Source organism: Sceloporus undulatus, chromosome 6 (assembly GCF_019175285.1).
Source record: "Sceloporus undulatus isolate JIND9_A2432 ecotype Alabama chromosome 6, SceUnd_v1.1, whole genome shotgun sequence".
NCBI lineage: Eukaryota > Metazoa > Chordata > Lepidosauria > Squamata > Phrynosomatidae > Sceloporus > Sceloporus undulatus.
Genome location: NC_056527.1, coordinates 4880929 through 4896087, shown reverse-complemented (window position 1 = coordinate 4896087; position 15159 = coordinate 4880929). Strand labels below are relative to the sequence as shown.

Genomic DNA, 15159 nt, shown 5'->3' with positions numbered 1-15159 from the left:
TTCCAGTGTTTTGCTTTTTAAATTGGGAGACATGTCAGAACAAAGGAGTCTCCTTCTGTCCCTTTTTAAAATTCTCACAGTGCATCAGTGAAATGCTACTTTTGCACTATAGCATTACAACTCTTAAAGTTTAGGAAAAAAGGATTAAAAATTGACCTTGAAAACACAGGATTATTTTAGCAAAGCATGTCACAGACTAGTGATTCTAGGCTGCATCAATAGAAGTATAGTGTCTAGATCAAGGGAAGTAATAGTCCCACTCTATTCTGCTCTGGTCAAGCCCCATCTGGAATACTGTGTCCAGTTCTGGGCACCACAATTCAAAAATGATGTTGAGAAACTGGAGTGTGTCCAAAGGAGGGCGACTAAAGTGGTGAAAGGTCTGGAAACCATGTCCTATGAGGAACAACTTAGGGAGCTGGGGATGTTCAGCCTGGAGAAGAGACGGTTAAGAGGCGACGTGATAGCCGTTTAAATATTTGAAGGGATGTCATATTGAGGAGGGAGCAAGCTTGTTTTTCTGCTGCTCCAGAGACCAGGAGCTGGATCAATGGATGCAAGCTACAGCAAAAGAGATTCTACCTCAACATTAGGAAGAACTTCCTGACAGTAAGGGCTGTTCAACAGTGGAACACACTCCTTCCTCGGAGTGGAGTCTCCTTCCTTAGAGGTCTTCAAACAGGCTGGATGGCCATCAGTCGGGGATGCTTTGATTTAGATTTCCTGCATGGTAGGGGGTTGGGCTGGATGGCCCTTGCGGTCTCTTCCAACTTTATGATTCTATGAATGGTCTCCAAAAAGTAAAGGAATAAGTCGAGGCAGAGATTACAACAAACAGAAAACTTCTAGTGCGCTACATCATGAGAACTCATGCCACATGGGAAAGCCAAATGTGTGTGTGCCTTCAAGTTGCCTGTTGACTTTTATGGTGATCCCATCACTTTCCTAAGGTTTTCTTAGGCAATAAATACTCAGAGGTAGTTTTGCGAGTCCCTTCCTCTAATAGATATTATTTTTCTCCCTTTTTTATCAGCTCCCTCTAGTGTATTTTTATGGGTTATGCAACTCAAACCTTTCAGCATCTAAACTCTTGTGTAGCATTTGACATAGCACAAAACACTGCAAGGCTGGAAAGAATAACTGAGTAAGCAGGTGCCAAGTATTTTCACTACAACAGAAGTAATGGATTCTCAATCTCTCCTTTACCCAAGTTGTTACTGTGTCATCATTGCTACAGCCATCAAATTTTATAGAGAATAAAATTTAAATTTTATATATGTTTCTTTGGCTTTCATTTTCCCAGGAAAAATAAAATTACTATGCAGGAAAAGAGAGATTACCCGTTACATGCTGCCTCTCTTTCTAAGCACCCGTTAATATATTTTGTACTAATAATGGCAAACCCTTCTTTAATCCTAGGCATCGTTCATGAGATATCTCCCATGGAGAGAATGTAACAAGCACAAAGGCTTCTTTTTTTTAATAGAAAGTGCCCTAAAAGAATTCTGGAGGCGATGAGGCTAAAAGGGAATGTGTGTGTTTATTTCTCTCTAGCACAGAACAACAATCAGTAAAAGACATTGGGAATGTCGACACGGTCCCAGCCTCCGCACCCTGGGATTTTCATGATTTCTTCGATCCCTGTGCCTTCTGGATTTCCTGCAAGGAGAATTAGGAACAAGGGTTAACCCTCTGTTAGAAAAGAGCTTGCTGAGAGATGCATACTCTTTAAAACGTTGGTTAAGGGACACAGAACTGGAACCAGAGAATTGGAATAGAGAAAAAATAATCCTCTCAGACTATTCAACGAACTTGAAGGGATACTCTGAGATTGACTTATAAAAACCAAACCACTTGATGTCCAAACTGAAAACAGACAGTTCTTAGAAAAAGCCAATCTCTCCTATAAAGAATATGGCTGCTATGGAGGAAGAAGGGAGCTGTTTCGGCTGGTGGGAGCCTGGGAATAATCCTAGCTAAGATTTCAGAGCAAATGAGTCAGGTATCTAACTCCTACATGGCATCTTACAGTTGTGTCAGACCACAGCTCCCATCATCTCCAGCCAGCATGGCCATTTGTTCTGATGCCAAGAGCAGTCTCTCCCTGCTAAAGCAGTTTGACACCACTTTGTCATGACTCCATGCTGGGCAATCGGGATTTGTAGTTAGTGAGGTATTCAGTCTGGTCTGGCAAAGAGCTCTGACGCCTGACCAAACTAGAAATCCCAGTATTCCATAAGAAAGAGTCATGGCAGTTAAAGTGGTGTCACGCTGCTCTATTTCTGCAGTGTGGTGAAGGCCTGAGCCCCACCGGGAGGGCACCAGGTTGGAGAAGACAAATTTAACTACATGAACTGCAAAGAAATAGATAATTTATGGGAAATTGTCATTTTGACTTAGTTCTTTCTAGCTCTTCTTGATCTTAAAGGTGCCGCTCCCATATTCCATGACCAAAGAAGTTTTATGAGCAGTTGTGCAAACTCACATCGGCAAGAATGTTCTTCAGTTCGGTATATGCTTCTTCCAAATTGTTATTGACGATGATCAAGTCAAAAAGACCAGGCTCCTTACCTGATAAATTAAAAATAAATATGCCCCCATAAAATTCTAAACCTACAGGATTAGTTCCAGAACCTGGAGGAAGTAATGGAGAATGCCCTGTCTCTCAAGTTCCTACTTGATGTACCTGTGAGGGTCGTGGGACAGAGAGAAGGGCATCCCCAGGAGATCACAAAACATGGGTAGGTTTGCATGGGAGAATACAATTCTTCAAATAACCTGTTCCCGAGATTTCTAGGTCTTTATTCAGTCATAACCAGTACTTTGAATTGTGCTTTGAAATGGACCAACAGCTGCTGGAGCTGTTGCAACAAGGGAGTTGTGTGCTCCCTGTAGTGGGACTGCACCAAAGGCGTATCTAGTCCAGCATCTTATTTCCCAAGCAGCCAGTCAGATAATTGTCAGAGGTCCCCAAAAAGGACCCAAGGGAACCACCCCCTGCATACTCACTGAGCTCCATGTCGATACCAGCGGCATTTAGCCGCTTCTGTAAACTCTCTTCCGTTTCCGTCTGTCTGTCCCGTAACCGTTTTTCCTAAATTCCAGAGGGAAAAAACAAAACAAAGATAAGATCCACACACTCAGCATTGCTTGAGAAGTCCTCAGCATTTGCCTATGGGTTCCAAGTGTTCTTTGTCTCACTTCTCCAAACGAAAGACAAACTGCCTACACTTAGTGTGGGCCACTTGGGGACTACCACCCACCAGTTTTTGTAAACTCTCCAACAAAACATTTTTAAGCCAAATAAGGAAAATCATGAACCAGAAAGTGCAATTTTCCCATGAAAGGTCCCTAGAAAGGAGAGGGGGAATGGAAGACAGACACCAGGATTATGGGAGTTGTAGTTCAGAATATCCAAGTTCCAGGTAAAAACTTTGCAGGCAGTAAAATTCCACTAAATTAGTTGCAACAGCAATTACAGGGTCTTATATCCATCCTCACCAAGACTTCTATGGATGGGGGTTGGACAGAGATATAGATTGGATTAAGGTCCGTCTTCTTGATGTTCTTCACACCCTGCATGTCAATATCCAGAATGCAGATTTGGTTCTGTGCTTGGACAGCCTGGATAGCAACTTTGCTGAAAGGGAAAAAAAGGGGAAAGAAGTTAGATTAATGCTCACATATGCATCATCCCCACCACCACCACCACCACCATTACTACTACTACTACTAGTCTCTTGTGGCAGGCTTATCCAGATGTGAAGTCAAAGGCTTTCATGGCTGGCATCTATAGTTTTTTGTGTTTTTTGTGGCTGTGTTCTGGAATAATTTATTCCTGACGTTTCACCTGCATCTGTGGCTGGCATCTTCAAAGAAATGGAAAAAGCCACCCACATATGCAGGCAAAACGTCTGGAATAAATTCTTCCAGAACACAGCCACTTAGCCTGAAAAATCCACAAAAAAACTATCCAGATGATTTTTAAATTGTGAATTTTAAATGGGGATTGTTTTAATAGTGTATATCGTATCCTTTTAAACTATGGATTTGTTTTAACTGACGTGGTATATCTGCTAATTGTTTTTCCCTGCCTTGATCCATTGGGAGAGGCAGGTAAGAAATATATTATCATTATTACCACCACCACCACCATAATCAAATCCCACTTTTCTCCCAAAATTGGGACTCAAGGCAGCTTACAAGTTTAAAAAGCACAATGCAACTAAAAACATACAAAAATGGACATTAAAAGAGAATCAAATTGTGCACGGTATTTAAAACAATTCCAATTTACACTTTAACAGAAAGAATGAATTTTTTTAAAAAATGCAATTAAAACAGTTCCGTCTAAAACAGTATGGCACCCTCAGATCATTCTTTAAAAACTTTCCATTTTAAAAGTCTTACGAAAAAACAAGGTTTTTGACAGCTGACTGTTCCAGAGTCCAGGGGTGACTACCAAGAAGGCTCTCTCTTGTGTCCCCACCAACTGTGTTTATGGCAATGGTGGGACTGGGAGAAGCCCAGGCAGACAACCTGGACCTGAGCCATATAGGACTTCACATGCTGGCTTCTAAGAAAAGTTACACAATATAAATGGAGCCCTTGAGAACTAGAATTCTTGACCCTATTAACACACTAGAGCAATCTGTAAGAAGCACCTAAGGATATATGGGACTATATTCCAAAAATCCTAAATGTTTTATTTTAAATTCAAATTTCTAGTCCCTTGTGATTACAGCAATAGAGTTTAACATACAGCATCAAAAGTGAGCATGTGCAATCTGGCTCTCAGTACAGCAGGAAGAAATGGTCCCTATCTTGATAGTTTACAAGGCTATTTTTATGTGCTGTTTTAGAGCTCTGTTTGTTGTATGGAGATTTCCTATAAAGCCTGAAGAACCTGCAGGAAGAGTGGCGATAAAGAGTCCCAACCCTACCAAATTTCATACCTTGTTCCATACATGTTCCCAGAAAACTCTGCATGTTCAATGAATCCTCCAGCATCAATTTCCTTCTGCATCTCTTCTCTGGTCACAAAATGGTAATCTGGAGAAAATAAGATGTTTTACATAGCGCACCGGTAGCAAATTTTTCACATATACTCAGGGTCACATATCAAATTGTTCCAAAGGTGCAGTGTTAGAAATAGGAAACCTTTCATCCACTCCTCCAAGCAAGGTCCTTCCTGGCTTAATAATATTTGAGATTATAAATTTCAGCAAGAAACATTGTTGGTTGTTGTGTGCCTTTAAGTCCTTTCCAGCCTATGGTGACCCTAATTAATTGTCTTTATATACTCTCAAGATTTATATACTCTTAGGATTTTCACTTAGAGAGTATATAAAGGTAAATAATTAAGACATGTGATGCCTAGTTTGTGCCACCATGTCTTCATTTTTTACTGTTCTTATGTTCTTCTTATGCTCTTCTGTTATTTGCTTATTTATTTGTTATCTGCTTATCATTATTGCTCTTTGCTTAATTTTTAATGAATTAAAAGCAAAAATCAAAACAACTGCACCACTGTGACCATCCGTTAAGGCTCACAATACAGACATAGCCTCTGACAAAGAAGCTTCCTTTTAGAAAGCCTTTTTATGACCTTCCACTCCCTTTCTCCCTCATCCTCTGACTAGCTGGAAGTTTTTAGCAGCATTTTTTTCTGTCTATTCAGCCTCCCTTCCTCTTCATCTTCCCTTCAGCTAAAGGTTTAGCAGCATCGACATTGGGAGGCTGGTGAAGGAGGGCAGAAGAAATACAGAGTTATAGTGTTAGGAGTACAAGGCTTACCTGGCCTTGTTGCTTCATTTCGCATTTGCATATTGTTAGTTTTGGATAAAAAAAATTAGATGAAACATGTTGATCTTCTCTTCTTTTTGGGGTGTAGGAACCCATCCCTATTTTTACATCTTATTGCTGCCTTTGGTGCTGAATGCTCTGTTAAAGAAACACTTGGGAACACCCACTTTGTTAATTGGGGAACACTTGTTTCTTGTATAAGAGGAGCTCAAGAGTGTTGAGGCAAGAGGCAACCACAGCTAAAGTGAGCCTTGGCTGCTTGATCTCTTAATCAGGGAAAATCCTCTTAATTATATGAGAGAAGGCAGACCTTATCCAAACAACTGCCTTCTCGCACATGCACACACCTGTCTGTCAGCAACAATAATCTGCAGACACTTGGGGTGAGACAGCTGTCAGCTAAAGGATCTTTTCTGTGATAGCTGCCAAACTGTGGCACACTCCCCTGGATAGATTACTATGGGAGGTGGATTGCATCCCACTCTTCGACACTGCCTACTTCTGGTCTATTGAATGGCAGACGCTCTCCAGATCTGCATATAGACACCCTTGCTAAGCATACATGGAGATGCCAGGAATTGAACCAAGGCTCCATACAAACAAAGCATGTGCTCTACTACTTCACCTATCCAGCCCCATTCCTAATTAGCTCAGAACCAACTCTTTGATCCAAAACAAACTGCAGAAATAATCCAGTCCGAAATCACTTTAACTGCCCTGGCTCAGTTGGGAATTGTAGTTTGTTGTGGCACCCCAGATCTCTCTGACAGAGAAGGCTAAATGTCTCACAAAACTACAGTTCCCAGAATTCCCTAGCATTGATCCATTGGATTATTTCTGCAGTATGTTTTGGACCTTTGTTTCAGAAATGAACACTTCCCCAAGATGATGCCTCCTTTCAAACATACTAAACTAAGGCTCTAAAAATCCTAGGCTGAAGAAGTTTTAATCCCGTATCTCTAGACGGCATCAGGGTTGGAAAGGGCTGCTTTAGCTCAGTCTCCTGGTTTGTACTGTAGCAATGGGATCTGAAGGCTGACCTTTTCCGTTGACTTCTCCTGGCCTTGGCTTCCTTGTGGTATCTGAAAGCAATAAATATATATATTTGTTAACAAACCTACCATATAAACACACATGCTAGATGGTTATGAAATTAAGGGAAGTATAGTCCAACACATCCAGAAGGCACCAAGTTGGAGGAGGTTGATGATCTTGTCTCTCCTAAGAAGCAGGAGACCTACAAGGTCTTTCTCATTGCCTGCCATCTGATTGCTTTCAAACAGAGATGCCAGGAACTGAAGCAGGGACCATTTACTGACAAAAATGAAGTGCTGTTCCACTCCACTCTGAGTCCAGCAATATTACATAAACTGATGTATTAGTGCAGGAGATTAGTTAGTGGTTTGGGTGCTGAATTAAACTACTGCTGAAAAGACTCACTTTCATCAAACATGCATTGAGGGGAGGGAATGAAAATCTGCCATTCAATGGCTCAGCTTTTACAGTATACTACTTACATATCTTCTGGGACAGGGCTTAATTTGAGTGCATGAAGCTTAAACTGTAATCTCTGCTATTCTTAAATCAGTGTCTATACTTCACAATTGTAGCTGTTTTGATACAACGTTAATTGCTGCGGTTCTATCCTGTGGAATTCTGGGATTGGTATAAAAAGGTGGAATAAAAAAGAAATGTGGTGACAGCTTTGACTAAATGATATTTATTTTTGCATGAGCTTTCATGGATATAAACTCACCTCTTCTTCAGATACAGTACAGAGCGGTATTATGGCCTCAGTTATAAAATATATTTATACAGTTGTGGGAGTGGGACAGAATGTATTAGGATTCAGAAAGATGCAAATTTTCAAAGGGATGCACAAGGTGATACAGGACTGTCAGATCTTTACAGTGGTCAAAATACAATAAAATCCACAATCAGATACCTTTATTGGGCCAACTCCAAAGCTTTCAAAGCTTGCATTTTATGTTTTGCAGTTGGCCTAACAAAGATGTCACTCTTACAGATTTTGTTGTATTTTGCAACAACAGCTACCCCTGATTAGAGATTTTACAGTGGTCAGTTAGTGTTGATGTGTGAAAGCAATAAATCTGCTTACCAAAAGTCAGTTTCATTGGATTCAAAATCCCCTCTGAGAAGATTCCTTTTGTTATATGTGCAGGACTCTTGTATTAATATATGTAGAGTGCCATGAAGCCATTGTCTTGGTTCATAGCTCTGATAATGACTGCAGTTCATAAACAGACTGATAGTTTACTTAAAATTGTGACATTGCTCTAGTCTGTCACTTTGAACTACAAGAGAACTCTCTCTTGCAGAGTATTCTAAGGTTGTTGTATGCCTTCAAGCTGTTTCTAGTTTATGGCATCTCTAAGACAAACCTATCATGGGTTTTCTCGGCAAGACTTGTTCAGAGGAGGTTTGCCATTGCCCAGTGGGTTTCAGGACCCAGCAGGGAATCGAACCCTGGCCTCCAGGGCCACAATCCAACACTCAAACTGAAGTATAAATCCCAGGGTTCTTTAGGATGGAAACAAGGCAGTCAAAACGGGATCAAACTGCTGTAACTGCAGTGTAGATGCATTCTGAGGTTTGGCTTTGTTTGGGGCATATTTACAAGGATACCCTGTCCCCCTGAAGCATCCCTGATGCAAACGCTCTGCATTCCCTATGGCCTTGCAGAAAAGAACTCACTCACGGGAGACGCTGAAGCCAAAGACGTTCTCATAATCCTTCAGCAGCTTCTTCAGCAAAGTGCTTTTCCCTGCGCCCGAAGGTCCGCTCAGGACGACTGGCCTTGGTCCCGTCATAACTAGGAAAGGCAAAACAGTTGCTTTGTTAGGGAGGCATGCTTTCTGATGCTTGCAAACACACTGTAGCACAACAGAAGATAAATCTATACATTAAGGAATAAGTAGCAGCAAAAGAAATTTTTTAATGTAACACTCCCATATCTACGTTATTCTGAATGATGTGGCCAGCACTCATGTGAGAGGGATGACTATTTAAACAAGAGGAAGAAATTATGCATGCCTTCAGATGCTATTGGACTGCAAATCCCAGCAACCCTAGTCAGTATAGCCAATGTTGAAAGATGCTGAGAATCAGAGTCCAGCATCTGGAAGGCTGCATAAATCCAAACCCTACTGGAGCGTATGGGGGATGCTGGTAACTTGCTTTAGGGATTCAAGAAGGGAACATCCCTGCTTTCCCCACCTTTCAAAACTCCCCGTCTCTTTGTGACTTGAGTTATGATTGTTCCAATCTTTGCCCTCACCTCACACTTATTTCTATGCTTAGCGACAAGTACACACTTGACTTAAAGCCTGGATGCAAATATTTGAGAAGCATCAATCTTTCATTAGATATAGAATCTGAAACAGAAATGATTTAATAATAAAGCAATAAGGAGGTATACTATCACCAGAAGTAAAAACACCTGAACTGAGAAGAGAAACATCTTCAGAATGTAGGCTTGTGACTAATATCATGATTTTTTCTTTCTTCTTCCTGTATGATGTTTAACACCTTTGCCCAATGAAGCAGCTAGTGGAGCTTTGAAAGCAGCTTGCAACATGTATTTTGTACATTTTAGTTGGCCAATAAAGGTATCCCGGTTTTGTAGATTTTGGGTGTTATTGTACTTTGCTAGCTGGCCAACACGGCTATGTACTCCTAGATATACGACCAGAAGAGTTAGTGTCTGGAAACACAGCTGAGTGCAGGATTTGGGGAAGAGTAGGACCCAATTTGCAAAATGTGCAAAGTTCCAAGGGAAGACCCAATTTGCAAAATTTGGGTCAGGCAGAGAGACCTCAGTTAATGCACACTGCGAGAAAACTGTAAGCATGTTTAAAAGCTGCTGCTGTACCTTATAATGAGTCATGACAAGTATACCCAGACATGTTTCAAGAAATAATAGGGTCCCCATACAGCTGGCATACAATCAAGAAAAAATAGTTCCTGCATGCAGTTTACAAACTAATTAGAACACCTTGGCCTCTCCAAATCACGCAAGAAATCAAAATGTGAGCACTCACCTCTATACTTCTGTAATTTATTTTTTAAAATACCAAAGAAAATAGATATGTTATGGGAAAATAAAACACATATGCATGCAAACAAAACTTGATGGTTCAGTTGTTGTTATGTGGTTTTAAGCCAACTCTGACTTACAGCAACTCTATCCTAGGGTTTTCTTGCCAAGATTTTTTCAGAGGGGGTCTACCATTGCCTTTCCCTGAAGCTGAGAGTATGTTTCATGTCCAAGAGCATAAGTGGGTTTCCAGACCTGACTGTGGGATTCAAACCCTCATCTCTGAAAGTCGTAGTCCAACACTCAAACCACAATACCACACTGGCATTTTAGTCTTGGTCTAGCATCCTGCTTTACACAATGGCCAGACACAGGTTTCTGCAGACAGACAAAGAACTGGTCAGTTTGCTCCCTAGCAACTGAGAAATATTGCCTCTGGATGGGGAGGATCTTTTCAGCTATCATGGCTAATTTGTCTAATCCTCTTTAAAGCCTTCTAAACCAGAGGCCACTGTCCGATCATGTGCCTGCAGATCTCACAATTTAGTCACGTAATGTATTAAAATGGGACTTTCTGTTGTTAGGTCTGATTCTGCTACCAATGAATTCCAGTGAGCAAATCCAAATTTTAATGCTGGCTGGACGGAAAGAAGAAGAAGTGGAACTGTGTCCAAATTTTCCATAGAGGTGGGATTTTTCCAGCCTTCCAAGTCTTGCTGGACTGCAGTTCCCAGCAGTCTCAGACAGCATAGCCAGTGACAAAGGATGCTGGGAGTTTCAGTTCAACTATATCTGAAGGGCCACAAAAATCCCATAGGGAGAAGCGAGGGCAAGCATTTCATAATGATTTGAGCTGGGCTGAGACTGGGAGACCAGTGTTTGAATCCTCAATCAAGCATGGAAACTTCCCTGGTGACCTTGGGCAAGTTATGCTCTCTCAGCCTCAGAGGAAAACAATGTCAAACTTCCTCTAAATACATCTTAAGAGCCAATATGGTGGAATGTTTTGAGTGTTGGGAGTCTGAGAGACCAGACCAGGGTTCGAATCCACACTTAGCCTTGGAAATGCACTGGGTGACCTTCGGCAGGTCTCACTCTCTCAGCCTCAGAGGAAGACAAATGCAAACCACCTCTGAATAAATCTTGCCAAGAAAACCCTGTGATAGGTCCGCCTTAATGTTGCCATAAGTAGGAAATGACTTGAAAGGCACACAATAACTCATAAGATGCTCTGACACTTTCATCTTAGTTGTCCTTTTCCATACCTTTTCCAGCTCTGCAACACCTATTTTACTAATGAAACAAACACAGCTTTACACCATCCAATTGCAAGCACAGTGTTTAACAGCACTCCCCCAAAACAGCTCCACAAAAGCTAACTACTGCTTCTTCCCTTGTAAATGTGACCATTCATTTTGACTCTCTGCTCCCAGTTGTAAGTCAGTGCACCAGAAGACCCATTCCCTTAATCCATGGCTGCTAAATTGCTTCCTGAGCCGTCCAAACGCTTTTGGTCCAACACTCTTTGGAAGACCAAGTTCACAGAAGCTACAAGAGCTCTCTGGTCCAAAACACACTGCAGAAATAATCCACTTTGAGACCGCTTTAACCGCCTTGGATCAATGCCGGAAAATTCTGGGAACTGTGGTTTTGTGAGACATTTAGCCTTCTCTGTCAGAGAGCTCTAGTGCCACCACAAACTACAATTTCTAGGATTCACTAGCATTGAGCCAGGTCAGTTAAAGCGGTCTCAAACTGGATTAGTTCTCCAGTGTGTTTTGGAGTTGCTATTTTTTGGATACCAGATACAGGCATCCCAACCACATCAGCCCTTTTCACGCCTTACCTTCTGCTTCTCTAAAGTCCTTTCAGAGTGCGATAATACAATGAGACTTGGTTTCTCCTCCTTGGCAAGCAATGAGCTGATCCTGGTCTCGCTGTTGGAAAAGCAGAGTATGCAGAATGCCTGGATGTTTCCAGGTGCCTAAAGCCTTAAATTCCCCATCCTTCACCTTGAGATGGCCAATGAGAAACCATCCCTCAAATCCCTAATCGCCTCCTGCCGCTTCCTCCTGGCCACAGCCTGAGCTTAAATCTGCAAAGTGCATCTTCAGGTTCAAAGTGAACACTAGCTTCAAAGAGAAAGCATTTAAAATGTGTGCACAACAGCCCTGAGATATTTATTTATTTATTTCTTCAGAATCAAAGCCTTCCAATTTCATTTTAAACCTTTTGCATAGTTGTTTACGGTAGATGAGAACCAGTGGCAGACATGTCCATCTTCCTCTAACTCGTCTCTAGATTTTAATTGTGGGTTCAAAATACACATTTTATTTAAGCAAGTCTCTATAAGTAATCCAATTTTTCCCTGGGTCTTTCCATTGGCCTAAGAACTATTCCTCCTATACCACTTTACATTATATTTTGCCCAAATTTGTAATAACCATTTCCGAATTATGCGGTTTGCAAATTCTTTTGTTAGCCTTTCATTTTAATTTTTTCCACTCTTTGAACAAAGTGGGATATCAGGAGCCCAAAGCAATAACTTAAAACAAACAAATACATTTGAAATAACACTCAGTGTTTCCCACTTTGTTCCTCCAGGTGTTTTGGACTTCAACTCCCAGAAGCCTTTGTCACTTTGACTATCCATCAGGAATTCTGGAAGCTGAAGTCCAAAACATCTGGAGGACCGAAGTATGGGAACCACTGCATTCGATAAACACACGAGTTATCATTCTGGGCAAGAGAAGGAAAACTGGGGCTTGCATAAGATCCATCTGCATCTATTTCCCTCATCATCTTTTTGACTCCTGTGATAAAAGTTTAGGTCAAGGTGGGCAAAATGCATGGTGTGCCTTCAAGGGTGCATCTACACTGTAGAAATAATGCAGTTTGATCCCGCTTTAAGTGCTACAGCTCCATCCTAAGGAATAATGTGATTTGTAGTTTTGCAATGTCTTTAGCCTTCTATGCCAAAGAGTGCTGGGGCCTCACTAAACTGCAGATCCCAGGTTTCTGAAAGATGGAGCCATGGCAGTTAAAGTGGTGCCAAACTGTATTATTTTTACAGTGCAGATGCACCCCAAACCATTTCCAAATTATGGCAACCTTAAGTTCTAAATATCCTAAATGCACCAGATGCCGTCTGGTCTTGGAAGCTCTCTAGGGTCAGCGCCCTGGTTAGTACTTGGATAGAAGTATCAAGTGCCGTAGGCAAGATTTGAGGGGTGGAAACTGGCAAAACCACCTCTAAGTATTCCTTGCCTATGAAAGTCGTATGAAATTCATGGGGTTGGCATAAGTTGACAGGTAATGTGAAGGCACACACACACATTGGTAGCCTTTTTTGGCTGAAGAAGTGGACAAAAATGCTATGACTCAGTAAATACACTGCTGCATGTTTTAACCTGGTCTTCAGTGTGTTAGGACATGCTTTCTTCTTTCTTCACCTTCAATTTAGGAGGAAATCTGGACTCACCACAGTGGCCAGGAATGGCTGAACCCTCACAGTAGCAAGTAAAATTTTGGACTCCTAATATATTTCTATATTCAAGAACCTCTCTCTTAACATGTTGCCATGATGCAGAATTAATGCAGTTTTACACCACTTTGTCTTAGCTCCATCCTATGGAATCCTGGGATCTGTAGTCTGTAGTGGCACCAGAGCTCTCTGACAGAGAAGGCTAAATATCTCACAGGACTACAAATCCGAGAACTCCACAGCATTGAGCCATGGCAGTTAAAGCTGTATCAAACTGCATTAATTCTGCAGTGCAGATGCAGTTCAGCCAGCTTTCCTATGCTCAGCATACCTCAGATAACTCCTTTTCCCACCAGAATCATGCAGGATTTTTACTCCAACCTGACAATCGATCCACCGTGCTGTTGTTCACAGTTTGCAAATTAGAATATTTGTGCACAATGGCTCAATTAATCTGTGTTTGGAGCTGTCCTGGCTCAAACCCAAGGCATTACAGACCAGATGAATTATTCATCCTGCTTTCAAGACTCTACTTTGTAAAAATCATGTAGGAAGTAATGGACTGAGGAGGAGGAAATATATACCTGGGAATATAAGGAAATGGGAATTTTATATGAAGGCTGGAGCGCTGGGCTTTCAATAAGGGAACAAGATACAGTCTAAAATGCAGAGAAAATACTGGAAGGATAGTTAAGGGTGGCAAAAGATAAACGGAGCTGGAGATCAAGAAAGCATGTTCAGAGAAGCACGCAAGCTCAGAGAGAGAAAAGGCAGAGCAGTTTGGCATCTGGAGAAAAGAAGATTAAGAAAAGGTCCTCATTGTACCCTTAAGAAAGGTTTCTCCAATTAGGCACTTTTAATCGCATTTCCTATTTATAGTATGTCCTTTGGCAAGTTCACCTTTCCAAGGCTTCAGTAATATGGGAGCAAAGGGCAGAAGAAAGAAAAATATGTTTGATTTGTAAAGGGTTAAAGACAAATGACTAGATTGTTATTTCAGTAGGACATCCTTCTAGTAAAGAGCTTAGCATTTCTTTGGGCTCATAAAAACAAATCAATCAATCACTTTATTTACAGCTCGAGTCTCCCTTATCTAAAATCTAAAATACAGCCGGCCCTCCATTTTCGTGGACTTGGAATTTGTGTCCCTCGCCTGTTTGTGGGTGGCAAACGGAGGGGGACAAAATGGGGTGTGTGCCCCCATTCAAGCCAATGGGGCTTGAACGATTTTTTGTTTTTGCAAAGGGGGGGGGGGTCCGGAACAGATGCAGCCAAAAATAGCAGAGGCCTTTTTAGCTGCTGCATCGCACTGTTGACTCATGTTCAATTTGTGGTCTATCTTCAGCCAGGTGTCCCCATCCTATATCTGTGCATTTCATTTTTCTGTCCAAATAATAATAATAATAATAATAATAATAATAATAATAATAATAATAATAGGTTTTAATTATATACCGCCCAATCACTGGGAATCCGAGCGGTTTACAATAGAGGGGATAACAGACAGTTCCCTGCCCACAGGCTTACAATCTAAAAGACACGACACAAAAGGAGAAGGGAATGTTAAGGGGGGGAGGGAATCAGGTCCAGCATTCTTCTCTCCCTCTGAGGCCTGGACCAAGGCAGATGGACTGGAGGGAGGGCTCTTCTTCTTCAGGCCAGCCCCTGATGGTACTGGGCCAGCCTTCTCTCTCCCTCAGAGGCCGAACGATGACAGTTAGGGAGAGAGGAGCCTCCTTCTTCAGGCCAGCCCCTGATGGTACTGGGCCAGCCTTCTCTCTCACTCAGAGGCCGAACGATGACAGTTAGGGAG

General features: G+C 41.7%; 1 protein-coding gene across 4 annotated transcripts in view; it reads right to left on the bottom strand.

Annotated features, from left to right (window-relative positions):
* Positions 1-1521: 1521 nt before the first annotated feature.
* The window catches only part of GUK1 (guanylate kinase 1), an 18742-nt gene continuing 5104 nt past the window's right edge, over positions 1522-15159 (bottom strand). The window contains exons 2-9 of one of the 4 annotated variants that reach the window (XM_042477270.1): positions 11709-11799; positions 8521-8638; positions 6846-6887; positions 4956-5052; positions 3502-3640; positions 3010-3094; positions 2486-2571; positions 1522-1659 (exon numbers count right to left, since the gene is read on the bottom strand). In XM_042477270.1, the coding sequence (XP_042333204.1) occupies positions 1624-1659; positions 2486-2571; positions 3010-3094; positions 3502-3640; positions 4956-5052; positions 6846-6887; positions 8521-8554 (519 nt within the window). In that variant the 5' untranslated portion in view covers positions 8555-8638; positions 11709-11799 and the 3' untranslated portion in view covers positions 1522-1623. The remainder of the gene's footprint in view (positions 1660-2485; positions 2572-3009; positions 3095-3501; positions 3641-4955; positions 5053-6845; positions 6888-8520; positions 8639-11708; positions 11800-15159) is intronic. The other 3 variants (XM_042477267.1, XM_042477268.1, XM_042477266.1) reach the window with 3 other exon arrangements.